At 39.6% G+C, this 23,564-nt stretch overlaps 2 protein-coding genes, 1 long non-coding RNA gene and 4 other non-coding genes across 7 annotated transcripts in view; 5 read left to right on the top strand and 2 right to left on the bottom strand.

Annotated features, from left to right (window-relative positions):
* Nucleotides 1-3,428: 3,428 nt before the first annotated feature.
* Nucleotides 3,429-7,828, bottom strand: cry5 (cryptochrome circadian regulator 5). The gene is made up of 11 exons (XM_061040607.1): nt 7,717-7,828; nt 6,902-7,118; nt 6,554-6,748; nt 6,322-6,440; nt 6,057-6,211; nt 5,737-5,877; nt 5,381-5,548; nt 5,083-5,223; nt 4,077-4,228; nt 3,768-3,985; nt 3,429-3,666 (listed from the first exon to the last, which is right to left on the bottom strand). The coding sequence occupies exons 2-11, from the start codon at nt 7,114-7,116 to the stop codon at nt 3,605-3,607; spliced, it is 1,566 nt and encodes a 521-aa protein (XP_060896590.1). The 5' UTR covers nt 7,117-7,118; nt 7,717-7,828; the 3' UTR covers nt 3,429-3,604.
* A 486-nt stretch (nt 7,829-8,314) lies between these two features.
* On the top strand, nt 8,315-8,386 carry trnah-gug (transfer RNA histidin (anticodon GUG)). Its single transcript has one exon. It is a non-coding gene; the product is annotated as a tRNA-His (tRNA).
* Nucleotides 8,387-9,531: 1,145 nt separating this feature from the next.
* trnah-gug (transfer RNA histidin (anticodon GUG)) lies at nt 9,532-9,603 on the top strand. Its single transcript has one exon. It is a non-coding gene; the product is annotated as a tRNA-His (tRNA).
* Nucleotides 9,604-11,314: 1,711 nt separating this feature from the next.
* LOC132975798 (uncharacterized) lies at nt 11,315-16,457 on the bottom strand. Its single transcript, XR_009673309.1, has 2 exons — nt 16,362-16,457; nt 11,315-13,518 (listed from the first exon to the last, which is right to left on the bottom strand). It is a non-coding gene; the product is annotated as an uncharacterized LOC132975798 (long non-coding RNA).
* On the top strand, nt 14,619-14,690 carry trnah-gug (transfer RNA histidin (anticodon GUG)). The gene has a single exon. It is a non-coding gene; the product is annotated as a tRNA-His (tRNA).
* Nucleotides 15,868-15,939, top strand: trnah-gug (transfer RNA histidin (anticodon GUG)). Its single transcript has one exon. It is a non-coding gene; the product is annotated as a tRNA-His (tRNA).
* Nucleotides 16,458-17,004: 547 nt separating the features above from the next.
* frmd5b (FERM domain containing 5b) overlaps nt 17,005-23,564 on the top strand; it is a 73,769-nt gene continuing 67,209 nt past the window's right edge. Inside the window, exon 1 of the mRNA XM_061040569.1 lies at nt 17,005-17,358. Within this exon, the coding sequence (XP_060896552.1) occupies nt 17,257-17,358 (102 nt within the window). The 5' untranslated portion in view covers nt 17,005-17,256. The remainder of the gene's footprint in view (nt 17,359-23,564) is intronic.

The following is a 23,564-nucleotide window of genomic DNA, read 5'->3' as shown; positions in this document are numbered from 1 at the left end:
TTTAAATTAACCTGTAAACTTACAAGTTTCATAATCCCCTCTAAAAATGTTTTAGTTTGACATGATTTGTTTTTTTACAGAAAACAAATCTTAGTACTGATAGTTTCTTGCATTTGTAGGACAAAGGTTTGCAGCTTGCAGTCATTCTTCCTACATCCAGTTCAATAATATCAGTAATGTTTTCTTCTTATGTCACCACGTATGCCCATATTGAAGGAACTCTGTTTCGCTATTTGAATTATTTCGTTCCATCCATCATGGTCTTTTTAAACCCAACTTTTCTTGCAAGGGAGGTGATAAAGTTACTTCACCAAACAGCCAGGACTAAAAAAAACTTCAACTTGTAAATTCTCTATAGGGGGAAAAATGACAGATTTAACAATGAGGCATCTTTGACCTCCAAGAATTGGTCACGCAGTGTAACATTTCATACTGACTTCAATGAGCAATTCCTATACAACGCGCGCGCACACACACACACACACACACACATTAACACCATAGTGATGGACATGTATGGGCTGCAGAGCCATGTGTGTGACTGGGTGCATAGACAGGCTGGAGAACACAGTTGCCTCTGCATGGTCTGAATATTCTATCTGGACAGGGTGTGTGCTGGGAGATCAAAGCACAACAGGGTGAGGAAACACTGCAGAAGGCGGGTGACTGTCGGGTGACTCTTCCTGTTTCATGGGGATTTCCTAATGCCGACCCATGTCAAGGTACACAAATAGACAGTAATAAAGAAATGGAGGAGACCTGTGTCCCTGCTCATACAAAGAAGGCAAATTATTCAAGATTCTTCAGATGTTACGACTTCGACAGACAACCAGATGAGATTTTCATGAAGTGTTATGCCCCCTTTTCCCCAAAAACAAATCATCATTCATTTGATTTTCTAAAAAACAATTCCTCTCAATATCTGCGTTCAGACAGGGTCTGTTGGGGTTAAGATTTCAACATTGCATGCCAATTGCCTCATGCTTTGCTATGTATAGAACTTGTCTTAATCCTGTTGTGGCTTAGTGTGGCAGATTTATAGGGAGTGCAGATGATGATCACTGAGACCACTACCTCTGGCTTTGTTCAAGTCATTATCTGACTTTTGCAAATATAATTGGGAATAATCGAGGGTATGCTTTGCCTTAGTCATTGAACTGTTGTTACTAAGGATGTGTGCAGATGTGTGTCAGCTGTCCCTTTGTCTCCTTTAGGTTCATGTGTATTTGTAACGACTTTACTTCATCTCACCCTCCAGTTATAGTCTGACTCTGAGTACATATAAAACAGAAAAACATGAAGTCTTGGCAGGAATCAACACAATCTGCATCAAGAGAACACCTGCATTCAGCCTCCAACAAACCATTATGACCATGAACCAACAATGTCATCCCAAATAAAAAAACATTTTTCTGCACAGTTTAACTGCATCATTATTGTTCTGAACATTCTGCTCTCTGTCCCTCCTCACCAGCCTAAATGGCCGAGCTCAGAGAGTCTCTGCTATCTGTCTGCCAACATTTAAACTTGGATCATGGAGACAACATGGACATGTCCACTGGGGTTGTGATTACCTTCGGAAAATGTTTTATGACGTGGTGAGTTTGAAAAAGCAATCTGGTACTTTACAGCAGTGAGCTCTAGCCATCACTGAGAGTTCCCTCTTGTTTGCTCTGTTGGCAAATTCAACAATAGGGCTCATTGTTATTATACTATATATTAGTATAGTGAAAAGAAATGTCTCTCAAATGATGCTTCTCTTGAACGTAGAAAAGAACTTTGCCCTAGTAATAGTTGTTTTAAGAATAAACACATCAGCTAAGCCTTCTTAAGTCTTCAAACCAACAATTTTGATATCGTAGAAAGTGTGAATTAAGTGTTTGATTTAGCTGCCTGGGGAGCAAATAAACTCCTGAGATCACAACTATGAAAGTTACATGAAACACCAGCCGCAGGGGGAACACGCTATTCCAATCCAACTTGAATATAACCGCAACAGATCAAAGACGGTTTGAATGATGGCGTGCCGACACAGACAGTCAGGGCGCGGGTCACAAACCAGGTTGTTTTTTTATTCACAGATTAGTGACACTTATATGGGCTGGGGCTGACCTTGCATGGGTAAAAAAGGTTGCAGAGTATACACTTGAATACTGACTTGAAGACCTTAGGCTTACATTATATGCTACTAATTATCAAATAAATCATACTTATTATTTGAATATCATTTAAGCGCAGTCAGACCTGTTTTGCTTGCTTGTTAGAATTATGGGAGACTGGTCTTGTGCCAAGTGTACCCCCAGACAGCCCCCCTCACGCATGCAGTTGGACACCAGAGTGTTTTCATGTTTGACAGGTCTCTGTGGAAACTGAGCTTGGCTTTGTACAGCCCGTCTGGCCCGCTGCTGAGGTTGTGACATCACCTTCTGGATATTCACACCAGTGTCAGATCCAAGGAAGCAGAAACAGGAGAAGACTTGACCTCCAAGGACAGCTGTGTGGCCCAAAACCTGTCACACACTTTATGTGACACGCCACTGCTCACATTCGCATTCAGCCAATCATATGCACGGACTGTAAACATACAGGATTAATGGGGCCTCAGTTTATTTTGCATCACACTTCCAGTCAAACAGGAGCTGATGGCTTTATTTTTCATGGGAAAACTCTTGTTTTTCAGTTCATGTTTAAGAAATTAAAAGGCTTCGAAGTTAAAAGCAGAAAATTAAGACACTTTCATTTGAATTAATACATCTTTGGGATACATTTAAACTTTCATTTTAAAATAAAAATTCCACTTTAGACTTCATTAGATTCATCAGCCTTGCTGTATTTGGCTCCTTTGCTGCAGTTATAGTACCGTCTAATGATGATCATCTACAACTGAACATGTAGGTTTAATGCCTTTTTGACTAGACATATTCTGTCAATACATTCTACAGTGTAACACAACAACGAGATAAGATTTTTTTCTACCGGTAGAACAACAGCAACCTCTAGTGGTAAATGTGGACTCATTACAATGAAAGTAAAAGCTTTGGTTGAATTTGGCCATTCAGTTATCTGTGATGCAGAAACAGATCTTCATATTGAGGTTTCACTGCACAGAAGGAAAAATCAGGTTTTCCATTAACACTGATACACCGGGCATTTCATCACACCTGTTAATATCCGGAACCTTTTTTTTTATCTCTCTTTATTTAGATTGAAACACTGTGACACCAGTGAGGTTTGCCAACACCCCAGAAAATAAAACATTTCTGGGATGTTACAGTAATATATTTATAAAAACAGTAACATTCTTACATATAAAGCATACATTCTGTCTCCATACAAACTCAAGACTTTCAACCAAATCACAACATCATGCTTATACTTGTATTACTTTTTAAAGATGAATCTCTATACAGTAAAAGTAAAAACACTACTTGCCATTGAAAATGCTTTTAATGACAGTCTGAATAGAAAAGAAGCGACAGTCTGCTGCCTGTACAGATTAGAATAAAAAACACTTTAGTTTCCAGTCCAGCCAGAACTTCAGTGAAGAGAGGTGTTCAGTTTTCAAGTCTTATGTTGCATTATTCTGCTTGAACTTGTGCAAATATTACTTTTTTTTCTCTTTTTTCTTCATCAAATCGGCGACTGATGGCTGCTTGCGTTTTACACCTAGAGAAAACAATAAGAACGATATCTTCATTGCAGGATTTGCTGTAAACATGTATTACTGCACATCAAGGAAAATAAAAGTTCATTATTGTTTGCCATACCTTGCTTTTTGCTGGGTGATTCAGAATCTGCTGATCTCTTTGCATAAGCCAACTTCATCCTCTGGATGTTCTTCTTGCTGATCACTTCATGCTCTACTAAAGGACGTGGGTAATCTTTCCCCACAATGCATCCTGCTGCCTGCTGGACACTGTGTGGCGCTTTCCACGGCTCATAGATGTACGCGGCTGGAAACTTCTTCAGAAGAGGAAGGTACTTTCTTTAGAAGTAGAGTACAGGTAAAGTTATTTCGTATAACACACACACATCATCATCCTGCTTACTTTAGCCAAACAGCTTTATGATCTTACTTGATATAGTCTCCGTTTTTGTCCGTCTTCTTGCCAAATGCCACAGGGGAGTAGACCCTGAAGTACTGGTGAAAGAATGTGCTTGCTGAGAGCCACTGCCAGTTTCCAGCGTTCAGAGCCCAGTCACCATCCAGTAAAAGCTCCTCAAACACCTTTAGGAGCAAGTCAACAAAACTTTAGAGGAGTGCCTCACAGGTTCAGCAATACACACAAATTGAGTGTAGCGTTAGTTCAGGCAGGGAACAGAGTCACACTAACCTCATCAGCTGATGGCCAGCTGATTTGCTTCAAAGCACCCTATTGGCCAAATAGTAGTAGCCGCCTTATTCAAACTGCTCTAGCTGCCTACTCTTTGCTGTCCCTCCGAAAGCCGCATTCGCAACTCTCCTCCTTTTAGGCTGTTCTGATAAATCATTGTCATGCTGTTGTCATTGATGCATGATCTGTTGGGGGGTTTTGCTGCTTATCTTCCTGCCTTACAAGCTTTCCTTGTATGCACGGGAAGGGCAGGAATGTGTGCTGTTCCTGCCTAATGCTTTCCACGTAAGCATGTCGAGCCATACCAGCAAATATTAATAATTGCAATACAGTCTTTTTTCTTTAAAAAAGTGGTCCTTACTGAAATATAATTCATGATGGACAGCTACACAAAAACAGTCAAAATTAATGCGGCAGAACAAAAGACATCCTTATTTTGATTCTTTGCATTCTTCTGCTCTGCAAAGTCCTGATACCTATTTTACCCACAATGCAAGGAGTTCCCAGTTAAGATAGTCTAAGATAATGTTGACATTGGTTATTACCTTATTGCCCTGATTATTTGTAGTGTTAGGGATTGCAACATCTACAAAGTACTTTTAAAGATGGAAAACAGCTAGAGCACATATACAGTCTAAAAGCTACTTAGACACGTTACATGTGCCTTGTTGACTTTTGTGCTTTTGTAAGACAACGTTATATTTTTTCTTTCTCTAAAGTCACCATAATGTCGAGGCTGTTTGCACACCTTCTGCCCCTCTTCCCAGTTGATCCACAGGTCTCCCCTGGTGAGAAAACAAGCAACAGCATGTCTGGCCAGGTGGTGGATCCAGCCCTCCTGCCTTAGCTGAGTCATGATGGCGTCAATGAAGGGGAAACCAGTCTGAGCCTTTAGGGAAATGCAGAAGATTGAAGATGACAGGCAACAGTTGTGACACAGAAAATGAGACAATCTTTAATTAACAGTGACTGAAAACCATCCTGCAGCATCATTTGTCATCGTTTTGGTCGTTAACATCATTCTTTTTTTTTTAGGAATTTAATACCTCTCTCCATGCAGCAAGATATTCTGGATTTGTGTCCCAATCCACCTGTGTACAAACAGGGTTGCCCTCCATCTTGTTAAAGTTTGGGACCCCCACACTCGCTGTGTAGAAGAACTCTCTCCACAGTAGCTGACCATGTAGGGACACTGGAGGATCCGAGTGCTTCTTCTGTAAGGTATCACATACAAACACAGAGTCAAAGAGACAAACTTTAACAGCGATTCAAAGTTAGGACGATGCATAACGCTGTAAATGTTCAAACATTTATCCCATTGTTTCTTTAGTTAAAATGAGCACATTGCTTGTATAACATACCCCACTACCTACAGAATCGTGATGGTGTCGGTGTCACTCACCCCCTGATAAACGTCTGTCAGCCTCCACCAGAAGGTGCGTGCAGACAGGCAGCCAAACGTCACATGTGGACTGAGAACAGTGGTGCTCGGGCTCAGAGAGTTTGGAGAAGTCTGCGGCTTCTCAAAGCCACACACCCAACCCTGCATGTAAGAAAACATGTGAGTGTAAACCAGGGGTAGAATATAGAGTATGTTTTATATTTGTCCTTGTTTGGATGTTGGTTTAATACTATTCTCCTTCATGTTAGATTTGATTTAAGAATGTGTCTAGAAGATGTCTTGATAGTTCACACCCTTCATCATATAAACGGGATAAATACCGTTCTTTGCATATGTTCATCTAAACTCCTCAGTGCCTCCTGTTCTCCTCCTGGGAACTTCTCCTCAAATAGAGCTGAGGTGTTGTGACCGAGCTCCTCAAGAGTAGGGAGCCCATATTCCTCCCCATGCTTTTTAAAAGAAGGGGTCTTCACATCTGTGACAGGAGTGATTCATTTCATTACATTTTCATTCACTTTTCAACATTTAAAAATCTTCTTACACCCTCTATACCGTGAGGGACTTCTTGAGTGTTTATTGTAGTACCTTTCATATCTTCAACGGTTGGAGCAGAGATTGGTCTTTTTGGGGGGCCGAGGGTCTTTACGATTGCCTGCATACGGGTGTAAGTTAGGGGGGCCTTCCCATTGTTTTCCTCAATTATCCTAAGAAAACATGAAAGACAATTAAAAAATGAAGTATTAGAAATTAGAAATTACAGCTGTACGTGGTTTGAGTAAAACTGTAAGAAAACACAAGTGTTCATCGAGATGTATACCTTTCTATATCATACAGAGTGTGTGAGATTTTGTATATGACTTCCACTCCATGGTCTTTGGCCAGTGTGGTCACCGTTTTGTCCCGGCTCAAACTGTAGGGCTCTGTGTCGAACTCGTAGGTCATCTTTGTTACTTTCCATTGGTTGAACAGCTTTGGGAACACATCCTCAGGCTTCCCCCTCAAAACAAACAGCCTGAGAATGGAAGACACAGAATAGTGACGAAATATCAATGACCAGTTCTTCTTGACCCATGTAATTGCTTTCCTTCAGGTGCCCAAATGGCAATAGCAACTTTTTTTTTTATACGTTTCTTATTTCCTAAAACTGTGGCCTCTTTATCCCTACCTGGAGTTGAGCTTCCTGAGGCTGCAGTCCAGGTCTTTGAGGGCTCCAATAAGGAATCTCCAGCGGTTTATGCCCACAGAAGTCTTGTTATGGAGGTATGGGTCGAGGATGAACACAGGGTAGAGCTCCTTACAGTCCCTCAGAGCTGCTATCAGTGCTGGGTTGTCATGCAGCCTGAGTCCCTTACGGAACCAATGAATGCATATATGAGCCATACCTGTGAACAAGTGAACATGTGGATTATAGATGTGTCTTTATGACAATATTCCCTCTTCATGTAGTGTATGGGAATAGTTATGTGCAGATATACTGAGCTTGGTGTACACAAAGGTTTTCATTCAATTCAATTCAATTCAAAAAACTTTATTTAAACCTAAATATAAAGTGTCAATTTAAATACAACTTAAAGCTTAGACTTAACTTAAAAATACAAAATATAAAAGAGTACATATAAGTGGACAGTGATCGGACTGTCAGATGTAAACATATGTAAGCAGATGTAAACAGAACTATGTGCAGTAAACAAGAAATAAATATATATATACAGAGCTTTGTGCTATGAGCTATTATAGTCTCACAAAAGGTTAAGAAAAGTGTGAATGTTTAAAATGTGGCAAATTCAGATCAGTATTTTGTTATGTGTATATCAAATTGTGAACATCTTCTTAAATGCATGCATTATTTTATACACGTAAATATGACTAAAACAATGCATACTTTTGTGAACACAGGATGAAAAAATAAACTCACAAAAGAATAACTTTAGTGCACAAGTTTTTCTAAAACAATAAACCATTTTTAAAGCAAATTCGTACCTTGATTGTGGCGTAAAGGAGTCAAACAGACGCTGGTTCGGTACAATGTGTATTGAAAAACTCCTCTTTCATAACTCACGCGTTGCCAGTGTTACAAAACCGGAAACTGAACTACGTCTGCAAAAGAAGCAGCCAATCAAGAGACGAGCTGCACATGTAGCCTAGCAGTTTGTCACTTTGTACACTAGGTGTCCCTAAAGGGCAAATAATCAAAAGTATTGCAATACTGACACGATAAGTATATTTATTTTGTCCATTATACCAATTATACGTTTTAAATGATGAACGCTTTGCTCTTGTTCCGCGGTGCTTCAAGGGGAGCCCTCGGGAAATCTGTAAATTCACACAGCTGTAACCATAAAGTAGCCTAGTCTATAAACCAACCTCTGTTCATGAGTAAAGAAGTGCGCGGGGAAAATTAAGTCTGCTAAAAAAAAATGTGCAGGTTTGTGCCCTTTATTTGATTTGAATGGTCTTCATGGTTGGTGGCATCAAGTAGTCTAGAAACTACAAATCAGCTGCTAACAAGCTCACTGACGGTAGAGCGTTCATCATACCACGTTTCGACGACGTGGGAGCCAGCAGCTCATCGTAGCTCGCCGTGATCGTATAGTGGTTAGTACTCTGCGTTGTGGCCGCAGCAACCCCGGTTCGAATCCGGGTCACGGCATTGCGAGACAATGTCACGGCAGATGAGTTGCATTTTTAAAAGTTGCTTGAACATATTGATTGCTGTAATGATAAAATCAGCTCATGGGGTAATTTACTATGGTATTTACGCTTTTTTTCTACATTAGATAGCATTATGAACAACACCGTATTATGGCTTTTATTAGTATTGACTATTATGTCGGCGCTTGGAGTCCACAAGAAGGTAAATGAAAAAGGCAGATATCCAACAATATTAGAAGCAAACCTTTTAGCTGGGTTTTAAGAGATTACAACACACTGTGCACTGTAGATGTCTCCTTGATAGCACATGGCCTGACAAATAGAGCTTCATCGAAAATTAAACGTTGGCAATATGTCACAAGTTAATAATGTTATATTAATGTTATATTAATGTTATATTATATTTACCAAATCCACTTTGTGCAGTAACGTGTTATACTTTATGTGCACTGTGTGCATGTCTGTGTTACACGGAATATTCTGACTACATTTTTGTCAAAACTGCAGCTCAGCTGATCTATTTTTTTTATTTTTTATTTTTTTTAAATCTATTTTTTAGTATCTATCTATTTTTTGTACATTTTTCATTTTTTATTTAAATTGTACTGTGTTCACTTTCTGTTTGCAATCTTCGCTCTTTGCTGCTGTAAACACTGTAAATTTCCCCGTTGTGGGATAAATAAAGGATTATCTTGTCTTAAAGTGCTGAAGTGAACATTGATCGAGTGGAACTTTTTTTCTACTTTGGGCTTACCTAGTTAGGAGTTGTCCAGCATGAGGTAGCAATAGGTACACTGCAGTGACTTACTCAAGGACTGGAGGGCAGAAGAAGTCAAGAATTGGCTCTGAGCCTCAGCTGCCACATTAATAAAAGGTTTAAAACGGACAATTAGGCTAGTTTGTTTTAAAAACGAGAATTGTCTTCGTTATTAAAAGCTAATACGCTACATCATAAAAACATAGGCCCTACACTTTCACTGTAAAATAGCGTAGGCCAACAATGAAACACACTTTTGGACAAAATATTGTAAATATCAGGGTTTGGTCAGGCTGACTCATTACAACAATAAACAACCCACTGAGGATAGAGTGTAAGTCACACCACATTTGGACGCCACTGAAGCCAGCAGCTCATCGTAGCTCGCCGTGATCGTATAGTGGTTAGTACTCTGCGTTGTGGCCGCAGCAACCCCGGTTCGAATCCGGGTCACGGCATTGCGAGACAATGTCACGGCAGATGAGTTGCATTTTTAAAAGTTACTTGAACATATTGATTGCTGTAATGATAAAATGAGCTCATGGGGTAGTTTACAAGGGTAGGCTATTTGAGCTTTGTTTCTACATTTGGAGTATATGAACAAGACCGTATTATGTTTTTGTTTTTTTAGCATTGACTATTGAGGGGAATTGGATGACAAGCAGGCAAAGATGACTGAAGCACGTTTTGTTATAAACATTGACAAGGGAACCCAGAACATTTTGAGTTTGATTGTTGAACTCTTATCAGATTCAGCCAGCACAGTGTACCATTCCCTCTCTGATGTCTAGCCTACTTGTTTTTGGTTTATTTGGATCAGTTATTCTATGACAGTAAGTGTAGAACAAGGCCTATAGGCCTACTTAAAAGAGCACATCTGGTGAACCTTAACAAAATAGAGTTTAAGTTAGATGATGTTTTCTGTATGGACTTTGTTTGCTTAAAGTCTCCTGTTACACTTTTAACATTATATGTCATTTTGGAGATGTCATTTTGGTTACACATCAAAGTTAAATCATGCATTATTTTTTCTTAGTGCATGGGAATTATTAATGTTTTGGCTAAACTTCCCTCCCTGGAGACCTCACATTTATCTATTTCTCCTATGTTACATCCTGCATCCATCTTGATAAGCATATGTAGGTGGTGGAGTTTAACATATTTGTAGCCTACATAAAACTCTTTATTTTTCCCTTTGTTGTGATGCTTTAATGTTTTGTGTGAAGCACTTTGAATCGCCTTGTTGCTGAAATTTGCTATATAAATAATCCTGCCTTGCCTTGCCATAATTTCTGTGAGCAGTCAGGGCAAGCTATGTGTAAGCGGAAGGTTATATGCATTTCACAGCAAGCCTGCAGGGATTATGACCATTATGTTGTGCAACCGGTGTGATTTCCTTGCAGGCAGTGAAACTGCTTTATGCTTCTGCTTGTAATGTTCTTTACCACTCACTGGTTGGTACTGTGAATATGTTCAATAACACCAGTCACTGATATAAAGGCAACATTTTTTAGTTTAGCATCAAACTCTGTTGCTTTGTCAGCCACTTCTGATTCGTCCTTTTTGCGTAATGTTCTGTCTGCTGTACCCACCACCCTCCCACCCTACAGAGACTGAACATTGATCAAGTGGACCTTTTTTCTCTTAGGCTACTTTGGGCTTAGTTATCCAGCATGAGGTATAGGGTACACTGCAGTGACTTGCTCAAGGACTGAAGGGCAGAAGAAGTCAAGAATTGGCTCTGAGCCTCAGCTGCCAAATTAATAAATAGTTTAAAACGGACAATTAGTTTATTTTAAAAACGAGAATTGTCTTCCTTGTTAACCCTTTGATACACAAGCTATGCCTACCCCCTCTAATGCACAACATGGGTCAAAATGACCCGCATTCAATCCCTATGTTATTTCATGCATGGCCGAGTGTTTCTTTGCTATCATTTTTAAGTGAACGTATTTTATCATAATCCAGGTATTCATTAAATATCTGGATTTTGATTTCACACAAATCCTTATTTTTTATTCTTGTTTTCTGACTTCATGAAGAAAAATAGTTTTTGTATCATTTCATCGAGTTTACATACATGGGTCAAAAATGACCTGTGTAGGCAAGTGTGATTTAAAGACATATTAAAATTATAATGTTATTAAATTAATTATTTTTATAGTACAGTTAATGTTTGAAATATGTTTATTTGTCACTTTGTCACACATAACAAACAATATCACTGTTATTGAACTGCCCTCCTGTCTGATGTCTCCTGTGGCTGGGTAGTGACTTTGTTTAGTTGTTTTAGCCCACACTTTCTCTTTGACTCTGTGATATGCTTTTGGAGATGGGGCCTACCCTCCATGCGTCTCTTAATACGTTTATGACCAGCTTTGCCAAGATCCTTCATGAATAGCCGCCGTGCATTGGTCACACCACCCATGTATGAAGGGTGTTGAGCAGTGAAGCACCATGGGCCATCTTTGTGATCTCCGCATACACAAGTAGGTGCGTACCACCTGATCCATTGAGTCCACTTCTTTTGTCACAGTGCTGGATCACTTCATGTTTCTTCTTCACACTGTTGTCATCCACTGCCTTGTTATCATGCATGGTGCTCAGGGGGACAACAGCCTTTACCTTCTTCAGCACATAGCTAGCTGTCATGCTGCCATTGAATCCAAATTCTGAGCTTGTATATCTGTCCTTTAGGATGACTTCATGACAGGCTGTATGTCTGGCTTGTTCTGGCAAAGAGATCTCAACAATAGGTACAGTTGGCGTCGGGTCAGAGTTAGGGCAGGTTGCCTGTCGGGGAAAATAATCCTTTCCCCCTGCCACCAATAATACAAACACACAGATTTTAAACTCTAATGCTAGCGTTTACAAGCTGTCATGTCACACACTGATACATTACTGTCGATTGACAAAGAAATACTGTATTGAAATTGTTGTCCAATACGGTTTAAAAATCTGGACAATGATCCAACTAAACGCCCTGAATTCCCAGATATCTTTTTCTACCTGGTTGAATCACCCAAAAAGAGACAATATCACATGTTATAGATGTGATCAATTACACTTAAAATATCAGTTACACTGTACCAGAAAATCATTAACATTGAATAAAATAGCACGTTTTAGTTAATCCCATGCAACTGCTCATTAGGCTAAGATTGTATATTGGTTAAAGGGATACTTCACTCATTTGTATTAAGCTTTGTATCAGTAGTAAACTGGCAGTATTTTTGAATGGTCGTGCATCCCGCCCTCATTTTCCCCTGAGATGGGAAATCTTTGTATTTCTAAGTCTGAAAAGGAGCTTCCAGTGACGCAGATATCATCATATTGCGTCACTGGAAGCTGTTGCGGTTAGCGGTGTGAAACTACAACGCTAGTTCCTCATATTTTCGACGGCGGTGAGGACGAGGAGCCGGGGCCGGCTCGAGCTGGGGCGGACTGGTAGTGTCGGTGCTCTCACTGTTTGCCTATGGACACAGACATAGAGTCTGTTTTCTGCCAGGAATTTCCAAGATCAATTCTGGAAGAAATCTTGGAATCAGTTGAGGAAACGGCCTCATGTGTTGAAGTAAATATGTCTGTAAATGTTTTTGTTACTATATTTCTACTGCTATATTGTATATTTTGGAGAAACTGTAACGATCGAATTTCCCGCTGGGATTAATAAAGTATTTCTGATTCTGAAATAGAGGACCTTAGTGGGAGTGGCCTGCGATGCTGTGCATTCTGGGATTTGGTGTCTTTCATCCACATGAGCCAAAAAGACACTTTCTGCCTTTTCTCGGCCAAGAAGGCACCAACCAAAATTGATTTCAAATTTCTACTACATATATGACCCAATATCAATACAGATTCATGTTTCAACAGGTGTATCCCTTTAACGGTTGAAAAATGTTGTGAAGAAAGCTTAGTTTGCAAAACGTGTATTTCACTTGGCTTTTAACTAATAACCCTACCTACATGGTCCCCCTGAAAAGTCTAACACTGTTTAGATAAGGTGAAAATAACATTAAAGTTAACTGTGCTGCAGTGCTGCAGTGCTGATCTAGGCCTACAGGTGTTTGAATTGTATCCCACTGGCGACCAAGCTCGTCCTCCCGCCTCCCAGCTCTCCTACCCGGCTCTGTGCTTCGGTTGGGTAAAATCTAAAACTTTAGATTTTGATTTCTCAGTTTATTTGTAGTGACAAAGGGGACACAGCAGCCCTTCAGCATTGTGTCTAGTGGTTTGGTACCCCCTCAGTGTGAAACGGATGTGATGTTTTCTGGGCTTTCCCCTTGACGCGTTTGTATCTGGTCAGGTTCTTCTGAAGTAGCTTCTCAGCCAGAGGGACACAGGTGAAGAAGGTGACCATATGATGTTGCGACCTGATTAGAAACAAAACAGAATAAAGGTCAATTTACTCAACCATTCTTACACTAAAATAAACTGAGTGCATTATGTATTGTATTGTATTCTAATTGCATACTACTCTTTTGCTTTTAAATAAATAGGCCTACATTTCTCACAATGGTATTTGAAAATAAAATACACACTATGAAAGATAGGAAAAATGTCAACAGCTAGCTATCTAATATTATTGGACATATTTCTCTTTTTCACTATTAATGGATGTCAATGTAACCTTAACCTAATGTTCAAGTAGAGTTATCTTTCACAAGATATCAACTATTTTCTTAGGTCAAATTGTAAAATGAAATTTACATGCATCAGATGTTCAAAAGCAGCCGCGTTGAGTTGTGAAATGTGTGGCAGGTGAATAGTAGTCCACAGTAAATAGGTTCCTAAGTGCATATGTTTCCAAATATCAAAAGTTCCTATCAAATTCCATAGTGAATACATACGGGTCATTTCTGACCCATGTATGTAAAATTGAGGAGAAAATATAAAAACTATATTTCTTCAAAAAGTATGAAAGGAAAAATGACAGTAATGATTTGTGGTAATCACTAACAAGATATTTAATGAATACCAGCTATAATTTTTAAATGAATGTATTTTTAAAATGTAATATTCCAAAGAAACACTCAGCCATGCATGAAATCACATAGGGAATGAATATGGGTCATTTTTGACCCGGGTTGTGCATTATAGCGACTTTTTATTCAAAAAGTAAAAATCAAAATAAGGATTTGTGATGATGAAAACAACTTAATTGAGGAATACCTAGAATATTGACCGATGAAATTCATTTTTGGCAAAGATACTCCACCGGGTCACCTTGTCCCATGTTGTACATCAAAATGTTAAAAGCTAATACGCTACATCATAAAAACATAGGCCCTACACTTTCACTGTACAGTAGCGTATATGGTAAAACACACGTTTGGACAAAAGATTGTAAATATCAGGGTTTGGTCAGGCTGACTCATTACAACAATAAACACTGAATCAACAACCCCCTGAGGGTAGAGTGTAAGTCACACCGCATTTACACGCCGTACAAGCCAGCAGCTCATCGTAGCTCGCCGTGATCGTATAGTGGTTAGTACTCTGCGTTGTGGCCGCAGCAACCCCGGTTCGAATCCGGGTCACGGCATTGCGAGACAATGTCACGGCAGATGAGTTGCATTTTTAAAAGTTACTTGAACATATTGATTGCTGCAATTTCTGACAAAATTAGCTCATGGGGTAGTTTACAAGGGTAGGCTATTTTAGCTTTGTTTCTACATTTGGAGTATATGAACAAGACCGTATTATGGCTTATTATCTAATGGCTAAGTATTGACTATTGAGGGGAATTGGATGACAAGCAGGCAAAGATAACTGAAGCACGTTTTGTTACATGAACAAGGGAACCCAGATCACTCTGAGTTTGCCAGGTTGGCCTTGTGTAACAGTCTCATGTGAAATGCAGCACAGTGTATCTTTCCCTGTCTGATGTCTGTTTTGGTTTATTTTGATCAGTTCTTCTCCAGCGTTTGGATGATGATGATTAATTTATTTTCGTGTCATGCACACAAAGTGCCCAACCCTCATGGGCTTATAAGACACCAAAGAATTCAGTTGCAGTGGTTCACATTTAAAAATCATAACATCACAAAGTCGCCGGCTCCTGTCACAGTTTAGTCTTAAACAATATGTTCTGTCTTTTTCCCAGGCTTTACAAACAAAATCTGCTATAACAAAGGTTCCTTTTTTAAGACACAACTCAAGTTTTTCATAATCGTCTAACCAAAAGAAATCAACATAATTTGAATACATTCTTTTAAAAAGAACATCCCTGATGTCATCATACATCGGGCAGTAAAACTAAAAGTGAATCTCGTTTTCAGTTTCTCCTAACTCACACAATAAACAAACTCGATCTTCCTCTGGAAGGGAATTAAACCTGCCGGTCTCTACAGCTAAAGGCAATGTTACTGAACGTAGCTGAGCGCAGAGGGATCTTTGTCTTTTAGTTAAATTAAACTTAGCATAGATTTATACGCTGTAGCAATCCTTTATGAGACAGTATGTTCTTAGTTTTGGTTTGCACCATATATCCACAGACCATTTCTCTTTGTACATTAGAAACATATTATTTTTTAATCTCCTGAATATCACAAGTTAAGTTATTTAGAAAAATAAAGACGGTAATTTGGACAATAGACGCTAATATTACGGATTGGACAGGCTGACTTCCATGAAAACAACAAAGTCAATAGCCCGCCGAGGCGAGAACGTTCATCATACCACGTTTGGAAGCAGTGAAAGCCAGCAGCTCATCGTAGCTCGCCGTGATCGTATAGTGGTTAGTACTCTGCGTTGTGGCCGCAGCAACCCCGGTTCGAATCCGGGTCACGGCATTGCGAGACAATGTCACGGCAGATGAGTTGCATTTTTAACCGTGTAGTATAAATCTTATTATTTGCTGTATAAGTTCTTTATTTTAGGTAAATGAGCTAAATTTAAGACAATAAACAAAACAAAGAAAACCATGGCTCTGTTTTACACTGAAGGTTTCCCACCCTCCTTGATTGTCTTTGCTATAAATCACCACAAGAGCGAGACGAAGTCACGAAGCTGAAACTCAACCACAAGAAATACATTCTGACTACAGCTACAGACCCATTTTTATTTGTATTTTTTACACCATTCTACATTAAAGAAAAAAGAGCTGCTCCCGTGTCGATTTGAGGTGAATAGGCGTATACCCTACAAGTTTTCTTTCTTTCTAAATTTCGTTAGTTTTGAAAAAAAAGGAGGCTACAACTCCTAACAAACTTACTCTGGTTAAACGATGTAGCCTAGCGGTAAAACGCTTAAAGTTGTCAAATCCATCCTCAAGTTACATGTGAAAATATTTTTAACGTAGTCGTACAGGATTCCAAAACAGGAAATAAACTTGTGGAGGGTGAATGTGGTGCTGCCTTCAAGTTCCCGTGGAAATATCGTGGTAAAACCAAAAGCGCGTTCAACAAAAGTCGTGAAATGGGAAAATAGGCTGTGGCTAATGTTTTAGCCTACTACACAGATGTCCCATTGACATATAAACCTTTTTTTGAAGAATATTAAGACATATGGAAGCTAAGTAATGCTCGGAATTAAGTTAGCTTTTAACTTCTGAATGTAGGCTAGCAAGCTTTAATTTCAAACTGTGTCGTTTCAGTTATGTTGGAATACCTGCCACTATTTTACTTGTGATACCTGAGCCACCCACTGGATTATTATTCTCAACCATGTGCCTGCAGTCACGACCGACACAGCAGCCTATCGGAATTTCGGCCCCTGTCGTTTTTTCTTTGAAGGCAGCATCTCAGCCGCTGCGCTGTTGGCTGACAGACACGTCACTCACCACCCTGAGCCCGCCCAGCAGCATTACAGCGGCATGGCAACGGGAAGGAGACGGGGGGGAGAAGGTGTGGTGAGGGGTGACAGTCTGACCGGACCAGAGAGAAAGCAGCAGTAGCACTATTTCCATTCCTCGTTGACTCTACTAACACTCAGTGTGGCTTTACCTGGGACACACTGACTAAACGATGCACCACCGCCGCCACTTCGCACTGTCGCTGTTGCCGTTAACCAGGTGTTGGACCACAGAGCAGGGACGTCGTTAACGTCACACAGGATCAAACTTGTATGCATGTTCAGTCTCCCGGTCCCACACACAGACGACCGAGAAGATGCTGAGCCGACTGATGAGCAGCAGCATCAGGAGTCTGGACAGGGAATGCAACTGCACCGTGAGGCTGCTGGACGACTCGGAGTACACCTGCACGATTCAGGTCAGTGGGGACCAGCATGCCCCTTGTCTCAATTCACCTTGTTGTGGAGGTCGTGTTTGTGGATGCTGGGTGGTCAGCAGGCTAAATGACTGGTCTCTCTCATTCCCTGCAAATCTGCGACTCAGATTTAATATTCTGGTGTCATCTCTTATCTATTCAATATAGGCTATTGCATTTATCTGGGTGTCGATTTGTGGTTATTCCAGACGTCTGTCATCAATGGAATGCAGGTGTTTCTTTCTTCAGAGACATTAACTAGTCTGTTTTATGCAGGGTGCATGTGGTATGTGCAAAAATTCAATTACTATAGGCCAAATAGTATTTTTTCTTTTTTAAATTTAAAGCAGATGATGTCACATAAACTATCCAAAAGCTGCTGGTTATCATTAGAGTAGCTTTATGCATGCATTGATTTGGATGCATTATGAAACAAATCTGTATAATCTGATCAAGAACGATTTCAGGGCTCAGAGAATATCTCTGGAAAGGCAGAGGCACAAGAGGGTTGGGTCTATAATCAGCAGAGGCTTATTGTTCTGATTCATATTCATCTATAGGGGGTTGGTTTATCCTGATATGCTGTAACAAAGTAGATGTCATAATCTCAGTTTGCCCTTCAGATTGACCCCTCGGTAAAACATGGAGTACCACTTTGCTATGTTTTTTGGCCCATCAGGGAGCAGAATCTGTCCAGTAGGGATGCCCATCTCAGGATTCTGTAAGTCAAATCAAATTTGACTCTTAAGTACAAAACTTTTAACATTTTTTTTTTTTTTTGCTATTTTTTCAAACTCCGTTTTTAGGCCTACAGGAGAGGAATACAATTTTTTATTAGATCTGTGCAGCTGTCGGACAGATTTCGGACATCTCAAGATGACGACATTCTTACAGTTTCAGCTCAAGCCATGTGTAATTTTTTCTAAGTTGGTGATGAAGGACTTTTAGCCAGAAGGCTAAAGTTAGCAGCAGCTAGAGTTAGCTGAAACAATGAATGATGAACGCTAAAAAGACATTTTGTGACAAAGTCATCCAAACAAAGAAAGCACTGAAATGTAAATGATAAAATGTTATTTGACTGGATTGTATGACTTATTATTTTAATTGTGAACTTTAAGACCGCAATCTTAATCTCCATTTTCTTTTTGTGCAACTCACCTTTGGCAATACCAAACGGATCCAAATATATATAGAAGCATAAAGATTTCAAGCAGTGTGACATTTACTTGAGGCAATCAGGGATTTCCTCTCCCAAAATCTATCTTTTTTTATTAGTTTGTTAGACATGAGTTACCAAAACACACTGTGCAAAGCTCTCCCGCACCATTAAAGACAGCCATAGAGAACAAAACAAACATTTTTGTTCCTTCTCCAGAATACATTTTAAAGCTAAATGTGGGAAATATTTCAAACAAAGCAAAGTCTAACTTCTTGTAACTTTGTGGTAATTTGTTTCAGCTCTAATACCGGTCTGTCATGACTTTTGTTTGTTGTGGATTCAGAGGCAGAGAAGCATTGATCCTACTTCATGTTTACTTCCGAGCCTGTATTCTGTGGTGCTGCGGTGAGGACTGAGGTAGAATTTATTGGCGGTGGATATCATTGCTTTGTGCTGTTTTCTTGTAACTGCTCAGTCTTTCACTCAGTGAGTCCTTTACAGACTTGTTTGAAGCATTTCTCTTTCTTTTTACTGGCATGTTGACTTGGCTTAAAGAATCAATAGCTGTATCGACTTGCAGTTAAAGGTGTGACATGACAAGAGTCAGTGGCCATGCTGCGAGGAGTCTGTAAGCATAGAGCGAGCAACTGCTGTCTGTTACCTTATTTGTTTATGTAGTGTGTTAGTGTGTGTGTTTGTGTGAGTGTCTCTGTTACGTCTTTCATGCGTCTGCATCATTGAGAGTCTAACCTGGTGGCCTGAGCTGCGTTTGATGCTTGTTACTCAAAGGGATTCCACTGCTAGAGAATTAAAGATGACAGCACACAAACACCATCACCACCTGTTCATTTGCAGGATCTGACGGCTAAGCAAGCCTTTTCAGCGTCTTACTACTTGAAGTGGAGAAAGATGAAATGGGTTAGTCTACATTCTGTCGGTCTCAAATGAATATATGGCCAATAAGTGGGAAGGCCATAGGATTTAAGACTGTAGTGATGTTTAGTGTGCACACCAGTCAGATGGTTGTGGTTGTCACATCCAGGCTGTCCTCTTAGCCCCTCTACAACTTTCAACTTTCGGTTTTAATTTCAATCTTTCACAAGCAGATCACTTTATAACGCTCTGCCTTTGATGTGGTTATAGGGAAACATGATGTTTTTTGGATGACTTGTGTTCACAGCTTGTTCCTCTTTTGACTTCTGAGCATGTTGCTATTTTGCCCTGTCATGATCCAAAGCTGTCAAGATGTGCTGATTCCACCTTTTTTTTTTTTAAAACTGAAACCCACAGCATTGACAGAATGCTGAGTTCCTAGTAGAGGGATTAGCTTTGATTGACATTTTTCATTGTTTCCACTCTGGGAAACATTGAAACATGTCTTTATTTCACAGTATAGGGCTCTTGATGAACACAACTATTCCAAATGCAAACATAAATATGATCATTAGCTTAATCAGTCATCTATTGTTTACTACAACAACAGCATCATCATTTATTTTCCAGTGTTGGAACTTGAAAACACAAAATTTAGAGGGCTGTGTTAAATATGTTTTGCAAAAATAGTCTGTGAAGCTGAATAAGCAAAGGTGATTATATAATTAATCGTTTGCATAGAGGACATCACCGTGATGTCTCAGGAGAATGAAAATGGGATCAGGAAGATGCTGCCCTTTCCTGGAGATGTGGCCCAGAATAAAGGGGCTTGCGGGGCTCAACAGCGGTCACACATTCCATTTAGCTCACTTAGCCTTCACCTTGATTTCACACATATGACCTTCATCAGTGTGAAATGAGCACAGCTGTAAGGTGGCTAGGAAGTGAAACACTTTTACACAGCCTGATACAAATTTTACACATTTTGGAAAACATTGTTAAGATAAGATAAGATAAGATGGTAAATGGGACTTCAGCTTCTGTAGCGCTTTTCTTGTCCTATGACTATTCACTTCATTCAAGTGCTTTTACACCACAGGTCACACCTACCTATTCACACCCATTCACACAATGATGGCCGAGGTTTCTATGCAAAGTGACCATCAGAAGTAACTAATCCCATTCACATGCCACTTGGGGTTAAGTGTCTCACCCAAGGACTCATCGGACATGTGGTTGCAGGAGCTGGGGATGGAAACCAGATGAGATAAACCTTTATTCCTCCCACAACAGAGAAATGTACAGTGTTACAACAGCAAAGAGAAAGGACAGCCAAAAGAAGAGCACACAGTGCACGATTAAATAAAGAATAACACTTATTTCTTGTACATTTTACAAAAAAAAATTGCATACATAAAACACTTTTTCGTTTCCTTGTTTGTACCAAATGCCTGAAGTGACCCAGAAGTTATTGAGGGAGCACAGTGAGCTTCCGTCTGGTGTGTGTCCTTCAAAAATTCCAGAGACCGCCCACATGAAAAGCAAAATCGCAATAACTGTCTCAGGTTTCACAACACGTAAAATAGATTTGATCAGCATGAACTCCATATAACACATTTCACACAGTCTTTCCACCAAAACAAACGTATTGACCGATCACTCAATCACTTCTGGGTCACTACGGCATTTGTTTCATTCCCTTTCAGACAAGCAAGATTCTGTTGTTTGTAAATTTGTTTCGGGACGCGTAAAAGTGTTCTGCCACTTTTAAATTTGTTTTGTAAAATGTACATTTGTCAGCTTTGGTAAAAGTATTTTACTTTTGCACTTCCCAGCTGCCATAATGACAGGTAGAAATGAAGCAAACAAGTCATTTGTTGACTATATGACCCATCCTCAGACCACCAAATGTGGCAAGTTTATCTTATGTACCAGCTTCATTAAGATTCCACCACCACATTCTCCTATTTTACCTCACTACATGTCCTTTGCTACTGATGACATTGGTGCTGATTACTCTGTGACCCTGGAAGCAAGTAGAGACTCATGTTCATTGATTTTCCTTTTCCTTCAGCACCAATTATCCATGAATGATACTCACGTGCTTCTCGCATACAGGATACAACCAAATCTATTAATGCCTCAGTTCAGGATTAGTACTCGAGGCTATTACTTCTGGAAGTCATATTTGACAGAAGGTTGATTGAAGGAGAGTCTTAGGTGACCTCTTGGAGGCCTCAGGCAGCAAGGAAATACTTGGGTGAGGTGCAGGACAGAAGGGACCAGATGGAGGCTATTATCAACCATGATGTTGGTGGTGATCACAAAAATGTAATAAAATTGGAACCCTCCATCAAGTAACAGAGAGCGTGCAGCCACACTAAATACGTCCTGATAATAATAGCCGATTCTTTCAGATAAAAGTGTTGATCTATATTAAATAGGGTTGGAGTGGGACCTTCTTCTAGTACTTCAGATTTAACGCCAGCCAATTAACCATACACTTACAAATACACTTCTCCTTGAAATTGATAATTCAAGGACCACGCACAAGGATTTTTGGTGTATATTTATTTTGTCAGTTATTTTCTGAATTAGTTTTGAAGTAGGGCTGGAAAATTGATGGAAAATTAATCGAAACCAACATTCAGAACCTCTAACCGACGTAATCTTGCCCATGTCGATTATTTAAATTATTTCAGGGCAGAGGGACGTGACGACTCGTCCAATCTGCAACATGGAAGCAATGTCCGTCGTTTGGACGACACCGGGAAGACGACACAGAACAAAAAGATTTCAAATGTAAACACTGCAGAGAAACTGTTTGCAAGAAATGCAAGATATTTACTGTTTTAGAGAAGTTGATTTCTACTTTAAAACAAAAATGTGTCGTTTTCATTTCAAGCGATGCTTTGATTGAATAAATAACCACATAATAGTTCATCAGATATGCACTCTTTCAGTAGAAAAAATATCCCAGCTTTAATAGTTGAGCATATTTACAGTAAACCTGTCAGTGAACTATGAGGGAAAAAAACAAAAATGAAATAATCGTTCATTAATCGTAATCGAGGTAAAATGTTCAATTAATTGTGATATTGATTTGAGGTCATATTTCCCAGCCCTACTTTGAAGTATGAAGTAATGGATTGTGGGTAAACAGCTTCAGTCTTGCACTTCAAATCAGCAGTATCTCATCAGATAACGCAGAAGAGTAAGAAAAAACCAGCCCACTGCAGCATATTTTAAATAGTGTAATTTAACGACTCATTATAGAACCATGCAAGCAGTGTGATTAAAATGCACAATCATAGCCGGAACTACAAGATGTAGATCAAACTTTTGTCTTTCTGTGTTTACATATGTGGAACAAGGTTTTTATGCAAGATGCATCGCTGGTAATATAAACTGCACACAACTGATCGTTTCAAACACCAGTCTGGGAGAGATTTTTTAGAAGCAGACAGTGTTTGCTCTCGATTGATATTTCTACCCTGAAGCCAAGACGTATCAGAGATCGAACGCATGATGAATGATAGAATTGCATTGATCGAGAGAGACGAGAGTAAGTGGTACAGTCACCTGGCAGTGAGTCAGACACTGTGTAGTCCACTAATGAAATCAGGGCTGCTCCTTTGAAGGCAGATGCAGAAGTTGGAAGCAGCTCCTCTTGTTTTGCGTTGTGAATGCATTATTGAAATGGATTGCTCTTGTCTCCTAAGTGGTCTCCCTGCGCTCGAATTGTTTTCCTCCCAGTGTGTGCTGCAAAAAATGAAAGAGGGATTGTAGCATTTAGTTTTTTTAGAAATGCAAAGTCCTGTTTTTCTGCTTATGTTGCCTTCGCCTCCTCGCTAAAAGAATAACAATGGTTCGATTTGGCAGCATCTTACATGCAAGTTAGGCCAAAGGCTTTTAAATTTGTCCAAAGCAGGCTGAAGCCAATTACCAATTTTGGATCATCTTTTATCATTTATTCTTTTAGTCCAGACGAGTAACACAGGGAATGCATGAGTATTTGGATCGATAAATTGTGCTTTCCTGTGGCTGGTTAATGTTTAAATGATCCGAATTTTCAACCTTGATTTATTAGAATGCACTTCCCTTCTCAGAGGGGATTTTGACTGCTTGAATAAGTTTGATAGAACACAGAGGACGTGGGTACTTGTGTCCCGCATGT

The sequence above is a fragment of the Labrus mixtus genome, chromosome 1 (genome assembly GCF_963584025.1).
Source record: "Labrus mixtus chromosome 1, fLabMix1.1, whole genome shotgun sequence".
NCBI classification, from domain to species: domain Eukaryota; kingdom Metazoa; phylum Chordata; class Actinopteri; order Labriformes; family Labridae; genus Labrus; species Labrus mixtus.
The sequence above is the reverse complement of the archived record's forward strand: the minus strand, read 5'-3'. Positions and strand labels throughout refer to the sequence as shown.